Source organism: Dama dama, chromosome 11 (genome assembly GCF_033118175.1).
Source record: "Dama dama isolate Ldn47 chromosome 11, ASM3311817v1, whole genome shotgun sequence".
NCBI classification, from domain to species: Eukaryota; Metazoa; Chordata; class Mammalia; order Artiodactyla; family Cervidae; genus Dama; species Dama dama.
The window spans coordinates 100,397,158-100,419,774 of NC_083691.1; the positions used below are offsets into that span (position 1 = coordinate 100,397,158).

Below are 22,617 nucleotides of genomic sequence, written 5' to 3' on the forward strand. Positions count from 1 at the left end.
TAGCTGGCTGCTTGGTGGGATCGGTTGGGTATTGAGGGGAAAGGCTTTGATCTGAGCCAGCCCCCAGATTCCAGCCCTGGATCAAACGACTGTTGGCTTGCATGTTGTCTGTCTGTTTTGGGGTGGGGGCGTGGGGGTCACTCCAGTAACCTCTGGTTATGGCCCAGATTCCAGTACCTCCTCCATCCTGTTTCCTCTTCCCAGGTCAGGTTCTTCTGGAGAGAGAGGAGGGGCGCAGAGGTGGCTGGTTCCCAGATGCTGTAGACCCCCATGAACACCATGGCAGAAGCCAGACTCCAAACTCAGCAGAGAAGCAGCCAGGATGGTCGGGAGGTAGCGCTCCCATTCCCAGAACACTCTCTGCCCTCCTGCCTCCCGTCCTGTGCCCCTCACTCCTGGAGCCCACCTCTCTTTCAAGGACTTTGAGCCCTCTCATCTCTCCCTGTGACCCTTTTCCAGACCAGCCTGTGGTCCTCAGGCTTTGGGATGAAGCTGGAGGCTGTCACCCCATTCTTGGGGAAGTACCGCCCCTTTGTGGGTCGCTGCTGCCAGACCTGTACCCCTAAGAGCTGGGTAAGTGATGGTCAAGCCAGGCCCTATCTTGGGAAGCTTGGTTCTGGGAGCCATAGATGCCTCAGCCCTGGGAAGCAGCTTCCTTTATTCTTCCAAGCCCAGCCCTTCCCTGCGCCCATTGTCTTTCAGGGGAATGGGTGCACTAGTGTTTGTTGGTTGTTAGTTTGGGCCTGGCTCCTGGCTTCTGGCTCCCAGGCCTGGGAGAGTTGGGTGGGGAGGTACAGAGGGATCTGAGATGCCAGAGGGCTGGGGTCTGAGCATGCCTGCACTCAGAGCAGAGGGCCTAGAGGCACTGTCCACTCAGAGTCAGCAAGTACTTTGCACATGCTTGGGAGGGGGGGTGTCTCTGTACGTCCATGCTGTGTGCTAGTGCTGATGGGACTCAGTGTTCTTGTGGAGATCCAGGCTACATGTTCCCTGCTGTTGGTGAGAGAACTTCTCAGAAATGATATGCTACTCTCCAAGAGGGTGATTCTGTAGAGGATGCAGCCCTTTCCTTTTGACCATGGAGCCCTCTCTCCTAACTGAACTTCAGGATCTGAGGTCAGACATCTTTTGGGAACTGCAGTGCTATAATCCATCTCTCAGTAGACTGTATAGTCCATCAGGGAAAGACTGCAGAAGACAGAGCAGGAGCTTTCCTTTACCGGTTTGCAAAGGCCCCCCAAAGAAGAAATGGCAACCCACTCCAGTATTCTTGCCTGGAGAAGCCCATGGACGGAGGAGCCTGGTGGGCTACAGTCCATGGGGTCGCAAAGAGTTGGACACGACTGAGCGACTTCACTTTAAAGGCCCCCCAAGGACTTACTCTCTGCCCCTTTCCGGCAGGAGTCCCTCTTCCACAGAAGCATAATGGACCTCGGCTTCTGCAATGTGATCCTGGTGAAGGAGGACAACACCAGGTAGTCAGAGCTGGGGGTGGGGTGGGGTGGTGGGCAGGGCCCTTGGGTACAGGGCTGCTGGGGCCCTGCTTTGTGGTATCATTTTCTTCTTTCGATGGGACAAGAATGGACCGTACCCTCTGCTCCAAACCCACGGGTGGGGACAGGCAGGCTTGTAGTTTTCCTGCAGCTCCTTTTGGGAGCTTTCAAGCCCTGAACCTGTACCCTGTTTACTGGGGAGAGGGGATAGGAATGGGCCACAGGTGGGCAGGTGCTTCCTATTCCTGCTCCATGATAAGCCAAGCTCAGGTGTTTCCAGTCCACGGGACTAGGATGTGATCCCTTCCTGATGGAATACCCTCAGTGGGCCCTAGTTCGGGGGCTCTCTGAGACATCTACCCCGTGCTCTGGGGTCTGTGCCCAGGTTTCGGGGCTGGCTGGTTCGGAGGCTCTGCTATTTCTTGTGGTCGCTGGAGCAGCACATACCACCCTGCCAGGATGCCTCACAGAAGATCATGGAAAGCACTGGGTGAGGAGGCAGGGACTGGGATCTGGTTGGTACTTCTGGGATCCTTAAAGGGATGACAAAGGCTCTAGGCGGGGCTGGTTGAAAGGACTGGTTTCTAGAGTGTTAGAGTGGTCAGGGACCCTTTTTTAAAGATGGAGGGTGAAGACTGGAGGCTGTGCCCTGGGGACTATGGGGCTGAGGGGAGTGACCTTAGGCCTGCTTCAGCCTCACACCGCAACCACCACCCCTACCCCTCACCACAGGGTGCGGAACGTCATCTCAGGGAGGGCTCCAGGAGGGGCTGGGGAAGGCCCGGTGCCCAGCCACGTGAAGAAAGAGGTACAGCGCATCTTGGCCCACATCCAGGCCCCGCCCCGCCCCTTCCTGCTCAGGTAACTCTGCCGAAGGGCGCCCTGGGCTGGGGCCTCTGCCCTTGGGGAGAGAGCATTGACTGGACTTGGGGAAAGACTAGACTCCCCTCCTGGGGGAGCTGGATGGTATATTTACCAGACAGCCTGAGGGAGCCCTGATCTGGACACTAAGACTTTTGAAAACAGCTAGCTCCTTCAGGGGACCAGTTGGGTAAGGGGGAGGGGCTTTGATCTGAGCCAGCTCCCAGATTCCAGTCCAGGTTCTCACCACTGCTGGCCTGCTGTTGTATCTGTCCTGAGAGGGTGGGGGCTTAGGGGGATCATCTCAGGAACCCCTGGTTGTGACCTGGACTTCAGTGCCTCCTCTATCCTTCCACCTTCCCCCAGGTCAGGCTCCTGTGGAGAGAGGAGATGGGTGGTCTCCCGTCTTGTAGGCCTGCCCACTCACTCACACATACCTGCCACTGTCACACCTGCTTCCTCCCACGTGTGTCCTGCACAGGTTGGAGCTCCGCTTAGATGCAGAGCAAGCTTCTGGGGAAGTGGAGATGTGCACATGCTTGCAAGAAGGACAGAACAAGGGCTAGGATTGAGAATACCTGAAGGCGGGGAAGAGACCTGTAAGCCCGGGACAGAAGGGGGAATCGAGCCAGCCTTGGGGAAGTGAGGATGTCAGGGAACAGTTATGCCAGAGGGAACAGCATGAACTGTGCTGCAGGAAAGGCCAGGTTTGCTCAAGAAGCTGATGTGGTTGGAAGCTGGCAAGTGAGGGAGTGAGTTGCTGGAAACAAAATCGAGAAGTAGAAGGGGGCAGATATGCAGAGCGGTATACAAGAAGTTTGGATTTGATTTCTAAGTGCAGTGGAAACCAATGGAAAGGTTTTAGACAGAGAATGACAACAAGATTAATTGAGGTCAAGGATAGAGAACAGGTCCTCTGGGGAGGCTGGTTGGTTAGTCCAGGTGAGATGATGGGGGATGGGGATGGCAGTAGAACTTGGGAAAATGGATTGAGAAACCAAAGTGAAATTAACAGGACTCGCTGATGTATAGGAGGGTAGGAATGGGACCAGCGGAGGGAAAGGGGGCAGTTGCAGGTGAGCTGGGTGTCTGGCTGAGCACCTGGTAATGTGGTTGGAGGGGAGGAGACAGGCCTGGGGAGGAGTGAGTTTGGCCCACAAAAGGTGTTTTGGACATATAAGTTTTCTGATACCTGACATACTGTGGAGACATTGAGGCAGCTGCTTATATATTAATATATGAGTCTGGAGCTCAAAAAACAGGTTGAGACCAGGAATGTGTATTTGCAGATCTTTGGCACATAGATGATACTCCTCCAGGGAGGAGTGAGTCACTGAGGGAAAGAGTACAGCACATGTGAGGCTCAGCTGTCTTGACAGTGCTGAAAGGTCAAGTGAACAGGAACAGGAAGTAGAGGTTGTTGGTGACCTATGACCAGCCTTCCATGTGACCATTCTTTGGCTTTGTCAAGACTTCCAGTCCCTTGACCCTAGCACCTTAAACCAGCCATCAGCCCACCTTTCCTGCCCTCCAGGCCTAGCTTAGATTCCAGGGCTCCTGGTGACAAAAGTGTCCTTTGGAGGGAGTCATTGGGCACAACCCAGTTGTGTTTGAACCCAGCTACCTGCCTTCTCTGCATCTGAGCAGCCGAATGTTGCTGGAGAGACACACAGTGGGTAGACCTATTTCCTTTGTAAGTGTGATTCTCAGAGGCGCACACAGCGCTCTCCAAGGCTCTGCTCTAGACTGCTGCTTCTCTGACTGACTCACTGTGTGCTGCTCACTCTTCACGGAGAAACAGAAGCCGTCTGATGAGGACGTGCCACGTGTCCTCCATATCTCCATGCTGCCTGCGTCTATGCTTCTGTCTGCGTCTAAAGCCAGTCCTCTTATCAGGCTTCTGGACATCCCCTCCCCAGAGATTTTGCCCCTTCATTGTCCCCTTTCCTTCTTATATCACTAACCCCTCCCTTTTAGTTCACTTTCCCCAGCAGTTTGCAAAGACAAGGCTGGTTATGCCTAGAGGGAGTCTTGGTTCTCTGATCTCTTGGGACACACGGGGGCGCAGGCGTGCTCTGAGGCAGCTGGCCCATGACGTCTTCCTAGGGAAGGATCAGCACCTTGTAGGTGTGGGCTCTGCCGTCAGGCCCGCCTTCCAGTCCCAGCACCCCCACCTCTTAGCTTTCTCTCCTACCCAGCAGCTTCTACAACCACTCTGAACCTCACTTTCCTCTTCTGTAAAATGAGGACAGTAGTAGTGCCTGCTTTAGAGGAGTTCTGGGCGGCCCTCTGGGGGGCCCATTCCTCAGACTGGGCACTGCTCTCCAGGCTGTTCAGCTGGGCACTGCTGCGGTTCCTGAACTGCCTCTTCCTGAACGTGCAGCTTTACAGGGGCCAGATGAAGATGGTCCACAAGGCCGCCCAGGCGGTAAGGCCCGCCCTCACGGGGACAGGAACAGAGGCTAGGCCAAGCCCTGAGCCGAGACCAGCCCCGTCTGCTGGGTGGGAAAAATGCACTGCTCTTTGACGACCTTGTCTTCGTGTCTCACGGTCCTGCTCCCTAGAGGCTTCCTCTAACGGCTTTTCATCATGTCTTAACAACCATTACGTCAATGGATTACCTTAAAAGTTGTTGACAGAGCTCCTCAGCTTTTGGGAAATGGGCTCAGAGAAAGCCTGCTCAGCTGAACCCTCCCTCCCTCTGGGACTGCCCTGGGTCTGGAGGCGCTGGGTTTCAGCTGCCTGCATCTTCAGGGTGGGGGTATGGCTTGGCACTTCCATCTGGCTCTCCTGGAGCAGGGCTCGCCGCTCGTCTTCCTCTCTACCCACAAGTCAGTCCTGGATGGCATCCTGCTGCCCTTTGTGCTGCTCTCCCAGGGCGTGGGCGTGCTCCGTGTAGCTTGGGACCCCCGCACCTGTTCCCCCATCCTCAGGTAAAAGGCTTATGCCCTTAAATGTACAGCGGCAAGGTCCCCAGACTGGGATAGAGGTGTGGGGGCAGGGAAGGTGGTGTTGCTAACAGCTCCCCAGAGGGTCTCTTCCTGGCTCCTCTGCTCTCAGCATTGTGCAGCCCAGCCTGCGGGGCTCAGAGGGTGGGTCAGCTGTGGGCTCTAGGGCCATGCCTGGCCTCAGGGTGTTGAGGCAGGACCCAGGCTGGCCCTGAGTTGGCCGTGGCTCTCACTTGCCCCCTGCTTGGTCCCGTCTTCTGAGCACCTTCCCTCCTCTGCCCTGTGCCCCACAGAGCTCTGCTGAAGAAACTCGGCGGGTTTTTTCTGCCCCCAGAGGCCAACCTCTCCCTGGACAGCCCTGAGGGGGTTCTTGCAAGGGCTGTGGTCCACGCGGTGAGTGCTGCGCCCCCAGGGGTGGTTTATGGGGCCAGGCCAGGGAACAGGGGCCTTGGCTGTTCTGGTTTTGACACCTGACTCCCTCCACCCACTTCCAGACTGTGGAGCAGCTGCTGGCCAGCAGGCAGCCCCTGCTCATCTTCCTGGAGGAGCCCCCTGGGGTTCGGGGGCCTCGGCTATCAGCCCTGGGCCTGTCCTGGCTGGGCCTGGTGGTGCAGGCGGTCCAGGCAGGGATCGTCCCAGACGCTCTGCTTGTGCCAGTGGCTGTCACCTACGACTTGGTTCCAGAGGCACCCCATGATGCATGCCACGTAAGACCTTCCTGCCCTGGGTCCCCAAGTGGATACCATCTCCAGAGAGGAGGCACAGTGTTGTGTCCTGTGACTGAGGCCCCTCGGGGCTGGGCTTAACAGGGGAGTGCAAAGGAACCTCACCCCTGTGGTTATTATCCTGTGGCACCCACCGAGGCTGTAACAGTCATCCTCTCATTTCATTCTCAAAAGACCTTGCTGGGGAAGGATTTTTCCTGTTTCATAGACAAGAAAATGAGCCTGGAGAGGTCACGGTCATGTACCAGTTGGAACCTGAGATGAAGTGGAACGGAAGGCCTGCACCAGGCCCGCCGGCTCCCTCAGTGCCTCCCTCCTTCCTGCAGGCCTTGGCCCCTCTGGGGCTGTGGACAGGCCTTCTGGCTGTTCTACGGAGCCTGCGACGCTGGGGCTGCAGCCGCCGAGTCTGTGTCCGTGTGCATCTGGCCCAGCCCTTCTCCCTGCAGGTGTGGGCCCTGTTGGGCAAGGCTGGGAGTACCTGTGGTCTGTCCTAGGGCTTCTGGCAGCCTGGCCTTCAGGCCACTGCAAGGATGGCCTGGCTCACTTCAGATAGGCTGTATGTAGGCTTCCAGGTGGGCCAGGGCAGACCACCTAAGAGCCTTGTCCTGGGCAGGAATACACCATCAACGCCAGAAGCTGCTGGGGCAGCAGGCAGACCCTGGAGCAGCTGCTGCAGCCCATAGTGCTGGGCCATTGGTAAGGGCAGAGGAATATGAGGGTCTTGGGCAAGGGAGGCAGCTCTAAGACCCCGGCTCGTGAGCTGGCACCCCCTCCTGTCCTGACCACAGACACGTCACCAGCCCCAGCCTTCCCTCACCAGCTAATCTTTGTCCTCTCAGACCATCCAGGTGCCCCTGCCCCGCCTGTAAGCTGGGTGTGGGTTATGGCACACAGGCCTGGAAAGGACTGAGGGTACACGAGCCCCACTTGCAGGGATGGAAACACCCTCACCTTTATATTCAGAAGGCTCTGGGCGCCCCCGCGGTTGTCTTGACACTTGGTCCCCTCACCTGTGATCTGTGTCTCTCTCCTAGCACCGTTGTCCCCGACACTGAGAAGGAGCAGGAGTGGACGCCTATGACCGGGCCCCTTCTGGCCCTCAGGCAGGAGGACCAGTTGCTGGTCAGGAGGCTGAGCTGGCACGTCCTGAATGGTGAGGGGCCTCGGTCTGGCCTCGGGGGAGGCTCCTGAGCACCGTGTCCTCCCAGCTGGCCAGTGGGTCAGGGCCCTCTGTTCCGGGTGGGTTTCTGCACCTGCCGCCTCCCGCGGGCCTGTTGGGGCACGTGAAGACTGGCGCCTGACCCTGCCCTTGCTCCCGAGGAGGGGGCAGCCAGAGGGACGTGGTGGAGCCACTAAGTGAGGGCACACTTTGAGGTGACACTGGCTGAACCGAATGACATATGTCAGGGACTTAACAGGTATCTGGAACAGAGGGGGCCCTTAATAGCATTGTCACCATCTTCTCAAGTGTCTATGCTGTGGCAGAGACTGTGGGCTGGTGGGTAGTAAGGGCTTTCCTGGTGGCTTAGATGGTAAAGAATCTTCCTGCAGTACAGGAGACCTGGGTTAGATCCCTGGGTTGAGAAGATTCCCTAGAAAAGGAAATGGAAACCCACTCCAGTATTCTTGCCTGGAGAATCCCCATGGGCAGAGGAGCCTGGCGGGTTACTGTCCATGGGGCCGCAAAGAGTCAGACACGACTGAGCGACTAAGCACAGCACAGGCCTACAGGAGGCAGGGAGGGTCTCTGAGCCTCCAGCTTGGGTTGCGGCACATATTTGATAAATGTCAATTCTCCACCAGGGAGGGCGGCACGCGAGGCCCAGGCCTGCCGTGCCCTTCCCAGGGTGGAGTGGTGTGGAAGTGTGTGTGTGGCTGCTGGCAGGGAGGTGTTCTTGGCTGGGAAGACTTGCCCAGTGACGGGGGGACGGAGCTGCTGGGCCTCGGCCCCTGACCAGCATCCCTGACCCCTGGCTCCAGCCAGCGTGGCGAGCTCCGCGGTGATGAGCACGGCCATCATGGCGACGCTGCTGCTGTTCAAGCACCAGAAGGTAGGGCCCGGGGTGCTAAGGGCTGTGGGGAGGAGCCATGGCCCTTGGCTAAGTCCCCCTCTGCCCACCCAGGGCGTGTTCCTGTCGCAGCTCCTGGGGGAGTTCTCCTGGCTGACAGAGGAGACGCTGCTGCGTGGCTTTGACGTGGGCTTCTCGGGGCAGCTGCGGTGCCTGCTGCGGCACACGCTGAGCCTGCTGCGGCCACACGTGGCCCTGCTGCGCATCCAGCAGGGGGACTTGCTGGTGGTTCCGCGCCCCGGCCCAGGCCTCACGTCCCTGGCACGCCTGAGCGCCGAGCTGCTGCCCACCTTCCTGAGCGAGGCTGTGGGTGGTGAGTCCCCAGGGCTTGCGGTGGCTGGAACGCGCAGGGGTGAGGGGCATGGCGCGCCTCCTCATGTCTGCCTCCTCCTCCCCTAGCCTGTGCTGTGCGAGGGCTGCTGGCCGGCAGGGTGCCGCCCGAGGGCCCCTGGGAGCTGCAGGGCATCGAGCTGCTGAGCCAGAAGGAGCTGTACTGCCAGATCCTGCTGCTGCTGCACTTGCTGCCACAGGACCTGCTGCTGCTGCAGGTGAGGCCTCCCCCGCAGCCCACTCAGTCCTGCGCCTCCCCCCCTGGACGGAGGGCCCTGCCTGCCCGCACCCTGTCTGGTCGGGCTGCGTCTCTGGGCCGCCCTGCCCAGCTGGCCTGAGGTCACATGGGTGCCTCTCTCGCCCCTCAGCCCTGCCAGTCTTCCTACTGCTACTGTCAGGAGGTGCTGGACCGTCTCATCCAGTGTGGGCTCCTTGTGGCTGAGGAGGTAGGAAGGGGGTTGTGGACAGAGCCCCTGCCTGGGCCCGGCTCCTCCTCCCCCCGCCCCCGTGGGGTGGGGGAGGGCAGCTCCGGCCCCAGCTGAATAGATGCCTGGGTCCTGCCACCACCACACTCCACCTTGGGGTCTGTCACCGCACCTGCACTGGACCCATGCGTACGTGTATTGACGGGCTTCTGCATACCCCCTGCCCTCCACACCTCTTGTCCACAGGGGCTGTGGCCCTGAGGGTAGGTGCTCATGTCCTCTCAGCAGCTGTCACCGTCTCTCGTGGCCTGGGGCATCCTCCTAGGCCCCCCAGGTCTGCGTCTGGATGGCCATGTACCCCGTTGGGGGGGCCAGGACTGGACCTTGGCCAGCTTGACAGGGTCCCGTGGCTCTCCCGGCCCTCAGACCCCTGGCTCCCAGCCAGCCTGTGACACAGGGAGGCAGCGTCTGAGTGCAAAACTGCTGTGGAAGCTGAGTGGGGACTTCACCGACAGTGACAGTGACGACTTCGAGGAGGCTGAGGGCCGGTACTTCAGGGTGCGTTGGGAGAAGCCACTGGGGAGGGGGCTGTGGAGAGGCGGTGGGAGCCGCCCTCAGCCTGGCCTGTCCCCTTCCAGCTCAGCCAGCAGTCGCGCTGCCCCGACTTCTTTCTCTTCCTCTGCCGCCTGCTCAGCCCAGTGCTCAAGGCTTTTGCGCAGGCTGCCGCCTTCCTCCACAGGGGACAGCTCCCAGATACTGGTGAGCCCTGCACAGCGTGGCCATCCCAAGGAGAGGCCGAACACGGTGCGGGGTGAGCTCTGCCTGCGGGGGCCCAGGTCTCAGACTCTCTCCCTCACAGAGGCCGGCTACGCGGAGCAGCTGTTCCAGTTCTTACAGGCCACAGCCCAGGAGGAAGGGCTCTTCGGTGAGTCCCAGCAGCCAGCCCGGGCCCTGGGCGGCAGGGGGAGGGTGGCTGGTGGCTGCTGCCCCCTAGTGGGCAGTGAGAGCCCAAGCTCTGGAGTGCCGGCTGCAGGGTGGAGGCCTTTGGGTCCAGCTTGAGTCCTCTCCTTGGGGTGTTCCTTCTTTAAAGAGAGGAGAAGCTGTGCCGGGGGACTGTCCCCACCTACAGCCTCCACTTCTCTTTCATCTAGAGTGTGCGGACCCAAATCTTGCCATCAGCGCTATCTGGACCTTCAGAGACTTGGGGGTGAGAGAGGCCAGTCTCCTCATCCTCCTGTCCCCCTGCCTCCCACCCCCATACCCTGATAGAGCTGCTGAGGGCAGCTGGCTGTACCCACTCGGGGATTTACCCAGGGTTTCCCAGGAATAGGCGTGCGGACAGTAGTTGGGGAAGGTAGGATAGTTTTCCTGCCCCTCTCTGTCTCCCTGACCACTGGCTCATCCTGCTCCCAGTTGGGGCATCAGGATGTTTGAGAGGCAGCATTTGACCTCAAGCACTAAGGCTCAAGGGGTCAGTTTTCCAGGGGAGGGGCCCAGCGCCCACGTGAGCACTCAGCGCCCTTCTCTGTGGCCCAGGTGCTGCAGCAGATGCCTGGCCCCACAGGCCCCGTGCTCCACCTGTCCCAGGCCTTTGCCAGCCAGGAAAGCCAGGAAAAGCTGGGACAGTTCATCCGGCAGTTCATCTGTAGCTAGAACTGTGGGGAGGAGCCCTTGCTGAGACTCTTCAGCCCTGGAACACAGCCCTGCCCTGGAGCAGAAGACTGAGTAGCTGGACTGTCAGATCTTTGCAGTTTGACTGTGCCTTGCTTTCTGCATCCTTTGCTGCAATAAACTAGAGACTGGATGAGTCCTCGTTGCCCAGCCTCAGCACCGCGTGTTTGGTGTGATCATGTGTGTGTATCTGCCCTCCTTCCCCACGGGGTGAGAATGCCCTCTCACTCCTTGAAACACATCCTAAGGGAGGATGAAGTTTATTGAGGAGGTGAGCACCATCGCCTCCCCCTCTACCTGAAGAGAAGCCTCGGGGGCTGGCACTGGGCCTCTCGCCATGCTGGGCTCTGTGGGAACAAATGCCCCTTCTGCCTGCAGCAGCAGTCATCACACCACCTTGTTCACGATGACACCCAGGTCTTCAATCTCACACTGGACTTCATCGCCCTTCTGCAACAGAGTGGGCCGTGAGGCTGTCGGGCCTGAGGCGTGGCGCACATACACAGACCTGGGTTTCTCGGGTCTGAGCCAACCCTGCCAGGCCTCTGCCTTTCCTTGCTCAGCCAACCTACCTTGAGGAAGACAGGAGGCTTCCTGAACATCCCCACACCTGGGGGCGTCCCGGTCAGGATGATATCCCCTGGGTAAAGAGTAACGAACCTACGGGCAGAAGGGCCAGGTGAGGTCAGGGGCTGAGGTGCCACAGCCTGGCATGGGGGGCTCAGTAAAGCCCCCAGGTGGCTGTTTGGGGCCAGGCTCTATCCCACTTACTGAGAGACCCAGGCTATCAGCTCTTCTGTCTTAAACACCATCTGGTTGGTGTTGCTACTCTGCATCACTTCCCCATTCACTCGGCAGCAGATCTTTAGGTTGTGTGGATCTGAAATGCAAAAACAACACATTTGGGATTCTCCTTTCTGACCCTCAAAGCCCTCCGGACAGTCAGGAAACGAAAGCACAGGGTGGCCTTGCCAGGTGAGAGGCTTGTCTGCTGGGCTCCCTGTGCCTGCTCCTGGCGCTCCCACCCTGGAGTGTGTGTGGACTCTGGCCTGCCCAGGCCTCCCTCTGCCCACCACCCAACACAGTGCCCGCCGGTGGTCAGTGGATGGGTTAATGAGGGAATGTTCCAGACTCAAGGGGCAGAGAACAGTGGCTGGGTTTTGCCTTAAAAACCAGATTCTATCTGCAGCAGAGGCTGACTGCGTGTTACAAAGCAGCAGGGTAACAGCATGAGCAGTAGTGAAGACCCCTGCACCTGCCGGCTCACCTCTAATAGTGTCCTGCATCACCAGCACTTTCATCCTGACTTTCTGGTGGTTCACACATCCACAGGGACACCCCCAGGAACCCAGTTTAACTTCAATGATGACTGACTGCAAGCGGCGCTGTGAGGCTGAATTACACAGACAGGCCCCGCCCGGGTGGCTGTGCTGTCCTCCTCACCCCTGTCTTTTCTCCAGGCTCTCACTGTGCCCTTGCTGCTTGTAGCTGCTGCCACCTGGCTACACGCCGGCTGGGTGAGGCCCTGGGGGTTAGCTCCTATCTCTATTAAAGAAAGGGCCGGGGGCTCAGGAACAGCTGTTCTCTGCGATGCTCCAAGGCCAGCCCTGCTTCCTTCCGACGTAAGGCCTCTCCCAGATGGTGCAGCCAGAGGAAGCCTGATCCAGGTGTCAGGAGAGAGCCCTGGCCCCTGTACTGCATGTCACGAGTACGGAGTCCCCGCCTCTGCTGCTGTAGGCCTCTACGGTGAGGGGCCGGGAGGGAGGCCAGTGGAGCACTCAGCCCAGGTGGAGCGATCTGCTCTAATCCAACAGTCAACGAGAGGGCAGCCGGGGATGGGGCCCTCGGCGGGCCATGCCCCTCACTCCCCTTCTGGAAAGCGGCTTCACTGACGCATCCACGCAAGAGCAAGGAGAGGAGTCACCAAGCGGGCAGCAGGCACCTACCTGCCACACTGTCCTTGGTCACCAAGGCAGGGCCCAGAGGGCAGAAGGTGTCAAAGGTTTTCCCCAGCAGCCACTGCTTTCCATTGCGTCTCACCTGCCAGTCACGGGCACTCACGTCGTGTGCCACAGTGAAGCCAGCCACATGGGCCATGGCATCTGCAGCCTGTGGGGGCAGGGGGTGGCCAGATGGGAGGTTAGCTCATGGTGACACCAAGCTTGGTCACAAAGGGTCTCAAAGCCTCGATCCCATGTTACGGCTGCAGACAGCTGAGGTGGTGGTGGGCGAGGGGCAAGGCCACGTCAGGGGCGGGTAGCTGCCAACCACTCCCCAGTGCCAGGGTAGCTGGCCCTCCCCCTCACCTTGATGTGCTTGCCTCTCTTCCCAATGACCACGGCCAGCTCCACTTCCCAGTCCACCTCCTGCAGGGCGGGAAGGGGCAGTGAGCTGCTGGGCCCTGGGCTCCGCTATTCCGCTGAGGGGCTCCTGCCGCGGGGGGCCAGGCCTCTTAACGGTGGGGTGGCTGCTAGCCCGTACGTGGGAGACGGCAGCCCTAGGGGAGGCCCCGCAGGGGAGGTGTCACGTGTGGACCACAGACTTCGGGCAGTGGAGGCAGCACCGCTGCAGGCAGGCAGAGTGACTCCAGGGACTGTGGAAAAGCAACATTTTTCTGGGGAGGGAGTTTTACCAAAATCACTCTTGATACTTCCAAAAAAGGATAAATACCGAATAACAATAGCTAACTCTACTTGTTTGCCAGGCACTATTCTAAGTGCTTTAATGCACTAACTCACTTAAATAATAACAAGATCAACATGCCAAAATAAACGTGGGCCAAAGGCTTGAATAAGCAGTTTACAAAAATATATACACACGGCCACAAAAAGGAAAAATGCTCAGCTTGTTCCATAATTAGCAAAGTGCAAATATAAACTAGATACAAGTTAGCCATGCAAACTGACTTTTCTAACAGTAACTACCATGAACACAAAAAAGAACTGTATTTCTTGGGGAAAGGGCCAAGTCCCTGTCGGTGACGAGAGTACGAGACAAGCCTGGAACTGCTTGGCCATAGGAAGGAAGTGCTCAGAAAGTGATGCGGGTGGGGGCCATCCGAAAGCCTCCCCCTAACCAAACTGAGATCCTCTGAGTGTCAGAAACAATGTAAATGATGGACTATGGTCTATGACATATTGGATAAAAGTAAAAATCAGGAATTTACAGTGATAAAGGGACAGGGGTAAAACAAAAAACCAAGCAGTGTTTCTCCACAGATTACCAGCTAATAAAAGTTGAAGGCATGACAGAGAAAAAAAGTCAGCTTTTTCTAACCCTTACTGCAGTAATGGGTTCAGGGAAGGATGACCAGATGATCCCTGGAAGAGAACTTGTGAGGCAAATAAGATAGTCACGTGGTTTCAGTGACTCCTCTGCAGACTGTTTGCTTGTTTCCACAGTGAAATGTACCTTTACCATGGAGAGGTCATGTGAGCATCACGGACACTAAGGACCAGCTGACCCTGGATGTGATACAAGTGTGCACCTGCTGCTACAGACAATGTCAGGGTCCCTCCCCATCCCCCAGCTCATCTACCGCAACCTAAACCCCAGGGTGATGGCATGAGGTGTGATGGTATGAGAGGTGATCAGGTCATGAGGGCAGAGCCCCCGTGAAGAGGCTAGTGCCCTTATAAAGAGAGATGTTAGAGAGCTCGCTCCAAGGACACAGTGAAGAGGCAGTCATCTGTGGGCCAGAAAGTGGGTCCTAATCTGTTGGTCCCTTGATCTTGGACTTCCCAGCCTCTAGAATTTCAGGAACTCAATGTCTTGTTTTATAAGTCATCCATTCTACAGTATTTTGTGACAGCAGCCTGAGCAGATTAACCTGTGTAGAACTTGACAAAAATGTTTAACCTGAACCTAATCATGACAGACCAACCAGACAAATCCAGAGTGTGAGACATGCTATAAGACAATGTGCCTGATTTCTTCAAAAAGTCTGTCATGACAGATAAAAACGGCAGGGAGAAAAACTGCTTGAGATCAGGGGTCAGCAGGCTGTGGCCCACAGGCCAAATCCTTGCTTGTTTGCTGTCTCTGTTCCTGTAAATAACGTTTTCCTGGGACACAGTCATGCTCCTTCATGGACCAGCCAGGCTGCTTTCACACAACAGTGGCAAAGCCGAACTGTGACTACAGACACTACTTGCTGCTCAAAGCCTAACACTTACTGTTAACTGGCCCTTTGAGAAAAAGTCTGTGAATCCCTGTTCTGGACAAGAGGCACTAAGAGATATAACCAAATGCAACGTGTGACCCTGACTGGTCCTGCACCAACACCAAAAAACAAAATAGGACCCAAGTTAAAAGTCACCTTTGGAGGCAACTGCTAATATTCCCAATTGGACTGGTGAATATTAACTTAGATATGGTTAATGTTAACTTTCTTAGCTGTGGTAATGGTACTATGGTCATGTAGGACATTGTCCTTATTCTCAGGAGATGCATGCTGAAGTTTTTATGAGTGAACTTTTTTTTTTTGCTGACAAAGCAACAGACTTTACTGGGAAGGGGCGCCTGGGTGGAGAGCAGGAGGGTAAGGAAACCCAGGAGGAGGACTGCTCTCCTACATGACTTGCAATTATGAGTGAACTGTCTTAATGTCTATAATTTACTTTGTAAAGTTCTTTCTACTAACCCCCCTTAAAAAAGTGTGTGTGCGCCTGTGGGACATGAGGGAAGGGAAGGAAGTAGAGACGTGGGAAAACAGGGCGGGGGAGGGAGGGAGGGAGAGAAGAGCAAATACAGCAAAATGTACATTGTGAATCCAGGTAAAGATGCTGGGTAGTCACTGCATTTTTTCCCTCCAACTTTACTATAATTTTCAAAGTATTTCTAAACTAAAAATTTTAAAGTACTAGTAAGGGTACATACACTGCCGGTGGATATGCAAACTGCTTTTGCAGCCGAAGGTCACTCTGGCTAATTTTTGAAACCCTGCCTATACCCTGATAAAGACATTCACATTCTAAGAGTTAATTTAAAGGAAATAATCACACATTCATGGATGTGCAAAGTCTCTTCTGTAAGGATGTTTACTGCAACATTATAAAAGCTAAAAACTGCAAACAACCTATTTAGCAATATGAGGACTACTGAATAAATTATGGCCACTGATACAAGAGAAAACTAAGCAGTAACCTAAAAAACGTCAGGGGAGAATATTTAATGGCATGAAAAATGTTCTTGATAGAGAACTTAAGTAAATGGTAGGCACATGCACAGTATAAACAGAAACAGGAATAGAAAAACCCTGGGAATTATATGTGGAATCTAAAAAGAAGCAATACAAATGAACTTACTTACAAAACAGACTCACTGGCTAGAATGAATTTATGGTTGCTGGGGCAGGGGGGAAGGGATAGTTAGGGAGTTTGGGATGAACATGTACACACTGCTGTATTTAAAATGGATAACCGACAAGGTTGGACCTTTTATAGCACATGGAACTCTGCTCAATGTCATGTGGCAGCCTGGATGGGAGGGGCGTTTGGAGGAGAGTGGATACATGTATATGTATGGCTGAGTCCCTCTGCTGTTCATCTGAAACTATCACAACATGGTTCATTGGCTATTCCCCCAAAACAAGTTCAAAGGGAAAAAAAAAATTCTGGGAAGATATACAGTAGAACATGAATGCTGCAAGCCCTGCACAGTGGGGACATGTGTAGCTTTTCATTTCTTTATGTATTTATGTACTTCTGAAATTTGAAAATTATGAAATTTATGTAATTTCTTTACCTATTTTATTTATTTTCTATGAAGCAAGTATATTACTTTTATAATCAAACAGAAAAACAATTAATGTCTTTTTTCCCCCCAGGAGCTGTCTTATCACTGTATAATACCCTGGAGTTTCTGTTTAATGCACTACTGAGCAACAGGTGGTTCCCTTAGGCGGGACGCTGAGCACCTGTGTGATGGGCCCCAGTGCCCGGGGTGGGGGGATGGGGGGTAGGCACCCACCTGGCTCTCGGGCGGAAGGATGATGTCATCGTAGGGCCCCACGATGGCGCTAGCAAACTTGCTGAAGATGATGGGCTCCTTGGGCACAGGCACGTTCTGTTCTCTGCAGTGGTCCGCATAGTTCATGCCCACGCACACCACCTTGTCTGGCCGAGTGACTGGGGCCAGGAGTGTCACCTCTGTCCATGGGAGGACTGGCAAGTGGGTGGCCAGTGCTCTGCAAAGACCAGAACAGGAGAGGGGCCTGCTGAGGAGACCCTGCAGCTGCTACCAAGCTTTGCTTTTTAAAACATACTTTCTAGAGCAACCATCAGAGTCAGCATTGAAAATCAAGCCCAGCTATTGCCCCTTGATATGAGAGTACTGTTTATGTTCATCCAGTGTTGACTTCCTCTCCCCCACTAGGTAATATGGGCTTTCTCAGGTGGCCCGGTGGTAAAGAATCCACCTGCCAATGCAGGAGATGAGGGTTCAGTCCCTGGGTTGGGAAGGTCCCCTGGAGAAGGAAATGGTAACCCACCCCAGTATTCTTGCCTAGAGAATCCCATGGTCAGAGGGGCCTGGCGACCTACAGTTTGTGGGGTCACAAAGAGTCTGATAGTACTTAGCGACTAAACAACAACATAATATGGAATTACATAATACAGAAATACATAATAATTTCCATGTAAGTGAATTCAAAGGGTGCAAATGGGGATAAAAGAAAGCTCTGTCTTCCTCCCCTTCTCCTAGGCACCCCACTCCCTCCCCACAGACGAGTGCTGTGTCCTGTATAGATCTTCACAGTCACTCTGTGTAAATTCTTCTCCCATCTTTTTTATGCCAATGACAGCACGTTATATATACGCCTTTTTAAAAATATGTATTTTAGAGATCTTAACATATAAAGTCTATTAGCTTCCTCTTTTTTGTATGGTTGTATATTACTGCACAGTAGATGCACCCAATTCTCTAATAAGGGACATGGAAGGAGTTTCTAATCTTGCAAGAATATGAAAGTAGGGGGAAAATACTGTTACCAACATTGTGTGTTGTCAAACATCTGTATTTATATCAGCTTAACAGGTGAAAATGACGTCTCAGAGTGGTTTTTAATTTACTGTGTGTCAACATCTTTAGACCAGATACCATAGAGCTCCTGGGTTCAGGGAGGCACCTACCTAATCCAACTCAAACCCAAGAACCGTCTTTAAGAACATCTTTGCAGTTCTCTCCCCTCTTAGGACCCCAGGTTCCAGCCCCTCAGGCAAGCAGGCCTTAACCCCCTAGGGAAGGCAGTGGGACAGAGTAGAATCTTGGCCCCCTCACCAAGTGTGTGGCCCGGGGAAGGTCAGTCATCCTCCCTGGGGCCCCCTGTAAACTGAGCCTACTGTCACACAAGACTCCTAAGGCTCTTTGCTCAGAGAAAGGAAGCCTGCATTACGCTGATCCCTTGCAAAAGAACTACCCTGGTTCTGTTTCCCAGGGCAGGGGTTGGGTGGTGAGGGGGGAGGGGAGAACGGGGCAGCTAGGGCAGGGCCATGCTGCCTGCTGACTTACCTTCTCACCACTGACAGAGTGGCTTCTCCCTGCTCCAGGAACTCCACCATCGTCCTGGGCAGTGTGGGCTCAAAGGCGTTGAGGTTGATGACACCCCCGCCATTCCCTGACTCCAGGCCCAGGTGGGGTCCCGTTAGGTGGGGTGCCTGGAACTGCACCAATCTCATATCTCTGGAGGGCTGAAAGGGCCACCTCTGCACCTGCAGCACAGTCGTGAGCAACCTCCTTCCACCAGACCCCAGCATCAGCTCCTATGGGGAGAAAGTGGGTCCCGAGGACAGAGGGCCTGAAACTATCGCTGGGGTTCCCAAAGCTCCTCGAGCTGCAGCCCAAGGCTTTTCGCCCCATCGGCCTTTCCTGGCACACGGCATGGGAAGTGGTCCAGGTTTTAAGTTATTTCACCACGTATATAAGGTCAAGTTTTGCTCAATTCTGTGCCTGTAATGAAACACTGAGACAGTGAAGGACCAGGAAGCCTGGCATGCTGCAGCTCATGGGGTCTCAGAGTCAGACACAACTTAGCAACTGAACAACGACAATGAAACACTTCTAGAGAAGCAACTACTTCATGCCAGCCACTGAGCTAGGTCCCATCTTCCTTCAACCGGTGCTTCCTGACAGCTTGGGCTGTACCTGCACCACCGAGGCACTGGGCAAACGATGCAGGCCAGACACACTCAGCCCTGCCGTCCTGCCTGCAGGGAAGGCTGATGTTAACAACTGATGTGGTTAAGTAGGGTTCAGTCACTGAGACCACTGCTGGGAAGATTCGGAGAAGGCAATGGCACCCCACTCCAGTACTGTTGCCTAGAAAATCCCATGGACGGAGGAGCCTGGTGGACTACCGTCCATGGGGTCACGAACAGTCGGACACAATTGAGCGACTTCACTTTCACTTTTCACTTTCCTGCATTGGAGAAGGAAATGGCAACCCACTCCAGTGTTCTTGCCTGGTGAATTCCAGGAATGGCGGAGCCTGGTGGGCTGCCATCTATGGGGTCGCACAGAGTCGGACACGACTTAGCAGCAGCAGCAATAGCAGCTGGGAAGATTGAGGGCCCTGCCTTTGTTGAGTTTCTTGAGGAAGTGTGGGCTAGGCTAAAATGAATAGGACTCGGAATTCATTAAAGTCTCTTGCTATCATGAGCAAGAGACTGCAGGTGAAACAGGCTCCACTCAAAGACAAGCTGACAGAAGTCATTTTTTAAATGCCAATTTGATCCTGTTACCCTCCTATGTGGGCTTCCCAGATGGTGCTATGTTAAAGAACCCGCCTGCCAATGCAGGAGACGCAAGAGACACAGGTTTGATTCCTGAGTCAGGAAAATCCCCTAGAATAGGAAATAGCAACCCGCTTCAGTATTCTTGCCTGGAAAATCCCATGGCCAGAGGAGCCTGGCAGGCTACAGCCCCTGGGGTTGCAAAGAGCTGGATATGACTGAGCAACTAAGCACGCACGCATGGGCGAGAGCACAGGCTGCCTGGGGAGAGGCTGCAGAGGGTTCGGGGCTAAGCCTGATGGGGGCGCTCTCCTCTCTGGGTTCCTGGGCCATGACTGTCTCTTTCACTACTGGGTGCACAGCGCCTAGTACTGCGCCTGCCACACAGCAGGTTCTCAGCTAGTCTCAGCTGAAAGAAGGAATGTCGGAGCAGGGGCTTGACTTTTCACTACTTGGGAAAGCTCGGTGATCATCCATCTCAAGAGGAGGTGCCATCCCTCCTCAAATCACTGACAAAGTTATCAACAAGGCTCAGGTCCCATCTTGAGTTCTAGGCTCCACTCAAAGACAAAACCCATTCTCTTCTTTTTTTGTTTCTAAGTCTGGCCTCAGTTCCAAAAGTCCCTCCTCTTCATGGTTCCTTGCTTTTAAAAGTTCCTTTATGCTTGGGCTTCCCAGGTGGTGCCCAAGTCAAGAACCCACCTGCAAATGCAGGGGACGAAAGAGACATGGGTTCAATCCTTGGGTCAGCAAGATCTCCTGGAGGAAGGCATGGCAACCCACTCCAGCATTCTTGCCTGGAGAATCCTATGGACAGAGGAGCCTGGTGGGCTACAGCCCATGGGGTCACAAAGAGTCAGATACAAATGAAGCGACTTAGCATGCATTATGCTCAGGCACTTGGAGGTAATCCCAGACTCCTGGTTCTCCGATGGTTCCATCTGCCTTGATAAGTTAAAGACTGATTAGATCCAGATCACTGTTCTGATTGCTCACTGTGCTGGCTGATGGGTTTAACCAGAAAACCAGGAGTTTAAAACCTCCTACCTCACACAAGCACCAACCATGCCACGGGCAAGGGCTGTTCAAGCTACAGTGTTAGCACTCAGATACTTCACACACTAAGACTAAACAGATCCCACTGAACACCAGGTCTTACCTTAAGCGCTTTACCTGCAATGTCTGATTTAATTCTCCTGACAACTGTGGAAGGTAGGGTCTGTTGGTCCCATTTCACAGATAAAAAGTCTACAGTAAAGTGCTGGGACTTGAATCCAGGTCCAGGCGACACTGGAGTTCTTGATTTGGGTTAACGTGTCCTTGTGTCCTCAGGGTGTTAAGCGTGGGACACTTTAGCCCAGGGGTATTGAGGAGAAATAGGAACCTCCAACAGGAGATTTGGAGGCTCAGGGACTCCCTGCAAGCCGTCAGCCCTGCTCCGGGAAATTTGATCTGCTGGCTACTGCCTCCGGGAGAGGGCTGGTCACCTGCTCTCCCAGATAACCACAGGCTGACCTTCCCACGTGACAGACCCTAGCAGGTTCTCATTTCGCCCTATAGCAATCCCTCCAGGCAGAGCGCCTCATTTCACAGAAGGGGCGTTGAGGGTTAAGGTGAAATCACCAGCCACGGCACCTGAAAGTGGCCCCGCTGCTTCTGCGGGAATCAGCGAGCTACAGTGCCTGAGCTCAATCCAGCTCCAGAAAAGGGTCCTTAAGCAAAAAGGCTGGGACCTGGGGCGGCGCAGGCGTCATAAGCCTGCGAGACGAAGGTTTGCGTCCGGGATCGCGTGCCACTATCCACTCGTCTGCGCCCCCGTGTGGGTCCCCCAGTTTCCCTGTATGCCTAGCTCCCCTGCACTCGGTGGGCGCTCAGAAGGGCCCGCCCACCCCATCAGAGTGGTCGGAGAGGCGGGGCAGCAGCGTTCAGTCCTGCCCATCCCGGGAGGCCAGGAGGGAGGCGGAGGCCCGGCGCGCCCCGCCATCTGGCCCAGATCTAACCTACCTGGCGCTCTGCGCTGTCGGGGCCCGAGACCACGACCACCCGGCGCCTGAGCGCAGGTACTGAGCTCCGGAGACAGCTACCAGCCTAGAGTTCTAACAAGGGGGTGAGCCGAGGGGCTCACCTAAATAAGACGTCAGCGGAGGCGGCGCGCGCTCGTGACGTCACGGGGACAACGGCCAATAGTAGGGCGTCTAGTTCGGTGCCGGAAGCACGTTGCGGAGGGGGCGGGCCCAGCGCTGAAGGGTAGTTGGTTTCTTACTTGATCGTGCAGGCCTGCTGGCTCAGTCTCTGTACGCCGGGCACATTTCCCGAGGCACTCGCTCTCGGGACGCCTTGCGTCCCGAACTTGAAAGTGTGTGCTTCCTGAAATTTTGCGCCCTGGGCCCGCCTGAGGCCCTGTATCTGGACCAGGCCCTGCTCTGATCTTGAGCAAAACGCGGTGGAGACCAAATTATGGCGCGCTGGTTGACAAAGACAAGCATTTCGATTGTGCCAGATCAGTGAAGAGAGGAGGGATGTTTGTACCCATTTTACATCTGGGCAACCTGAGGCCGGAAGTGTTTTACTCAAGATGTCATATTGACCCCAAGTGCAGCCTTTTTACAGTCCTGCCTTCATATGGGCTGCACACAGGGTAGTGGGAGGCATAACCTCCATTATTAGAAAACAGGTATTCTAGTGGAGAGGTGGTTTAATTAAACAAACAATCGTACTTTCCAGGCCTCTGGCATATGAAGACATAGGAGGCGGTCTGGGCTAGAGTCCCAACACTTAATCAAGGAGCAGACCATCAAGGGTTTTATTTGCCCTAAGGAAGGAGTTTGAGCCTTAGCTAATCTCACAGGAGGCCACTGGAATGTCCTCAGAGGGAGTGGGTTGCATTTGAGACGTTTTGTTCAGGCCACTCCTGCAAGGAAAGGTGTCTGGGTAAGAGTGATGCAGCTGAGAGCAGCGGTTTGGTGTGCGGCAGGGATGGTGAAAGTGCTGAGATGTTTAGAAGGCAGAACTGACAGCCCTCAGTGATGACAGGAGGTGGGATTAAGAGGGAAAGAGGTGTAAGGCTGACTCCTAGGTCTTTGGCCTGGTAGATGGCAGTGCCATTCACCAAGACACGGGTTCCAGGAAAGCAATGTGTCTGGGGAGAGGATGGTGAGCTCAGTTTTGGGTGGGTTGTATTTAATGTGTCTGTAGGTTATTAAAGGGGGCTCTGCATGGGTCTGGAGCTTCAGCTGTTTTCCCGTTTGAAGATGCAGGTCAGCATGCATGCGTGCTAAGTCACTTCAGTCGTGTCCGACTCTGTGTGACCCCATGGACAACAGCCCATGTAAATGGAACATGGCGGGTGAGTGTCATGGGTGGGGG

General features: G+C 55.1%; 2 protein-coding genes across 2 annotated transcripts; one reads left to right on the forward strand and one right to left on the reverse strand.

Moving 5' to 3' along the window:
- Positions 1–270: 270 nt before the first annotated feature.
- Positions 271–10,676, forward strand: GPAT2 (glycerol-3-phosphate acyltransferase 2, mitochondrial). Its single transcript, XM_061156027.1, has 20 exons — positions 271–333; positions 460–573; positions 1,402–1,475; positions 1,879–1,983; positions 2,226–2,354; positions 4,683–4,782; positions 5,154–5,287; positions 5,596–5,695; positions 6,354–6,473; positions 6,641–6,723; positions 7,062–7,180; positions 8,008–8,078; positions 8,169–8,409; positions 8,496–8,644; positions 8,795–8,872; positions 9,278–9,409; positions 9,490–9,610; positions 9,711–9,776; positions 10,003–10,058; positions 10,388–10,676. The coding sequence occupies exons 1-20, from the start codon at positions 271–273 to the stop codon at positions 10,502–10,504; spliced, it is 2,172 nt and encodes a 723-aa protein (XP_061012010.1). The 3' UTR covers positions 10,505–10,676.
- An 89-nt stretch (positions 10,677–10,765) lies between these two features.
- LOC133065215 (fumarylacetoacetate hydrolase domain-containing protein 2) lies at positions 10,766–21,402 on the reverse strand. The gene is made up of 8 exons (XM_061156028.1): positions 21,256–21,402; positions 18,032–18,282; positions 16,493–16,709; positions 12,829–12,888; positions 12,469–12,631; positions 11,294–11,402; positions 11,095–11,182; positions 10,766–10,972 (listed from the first exon to the last, which is right to left on the reverse strand). Exons 2-8 carry the CDS (start codon positions 18,274–18,276, stop codon positions 10,910–10,912), a joined length of 945 nt encoding a protein of 314 aa, XP_061012011.1. The 5' UTR covers positions 18,277–18,282; positions 21,256–21,402; the 3' UTR covers positions 10,766–10,909.
- Positions 21,403–22,617: the final 1,215 nt, after the last annotated feature.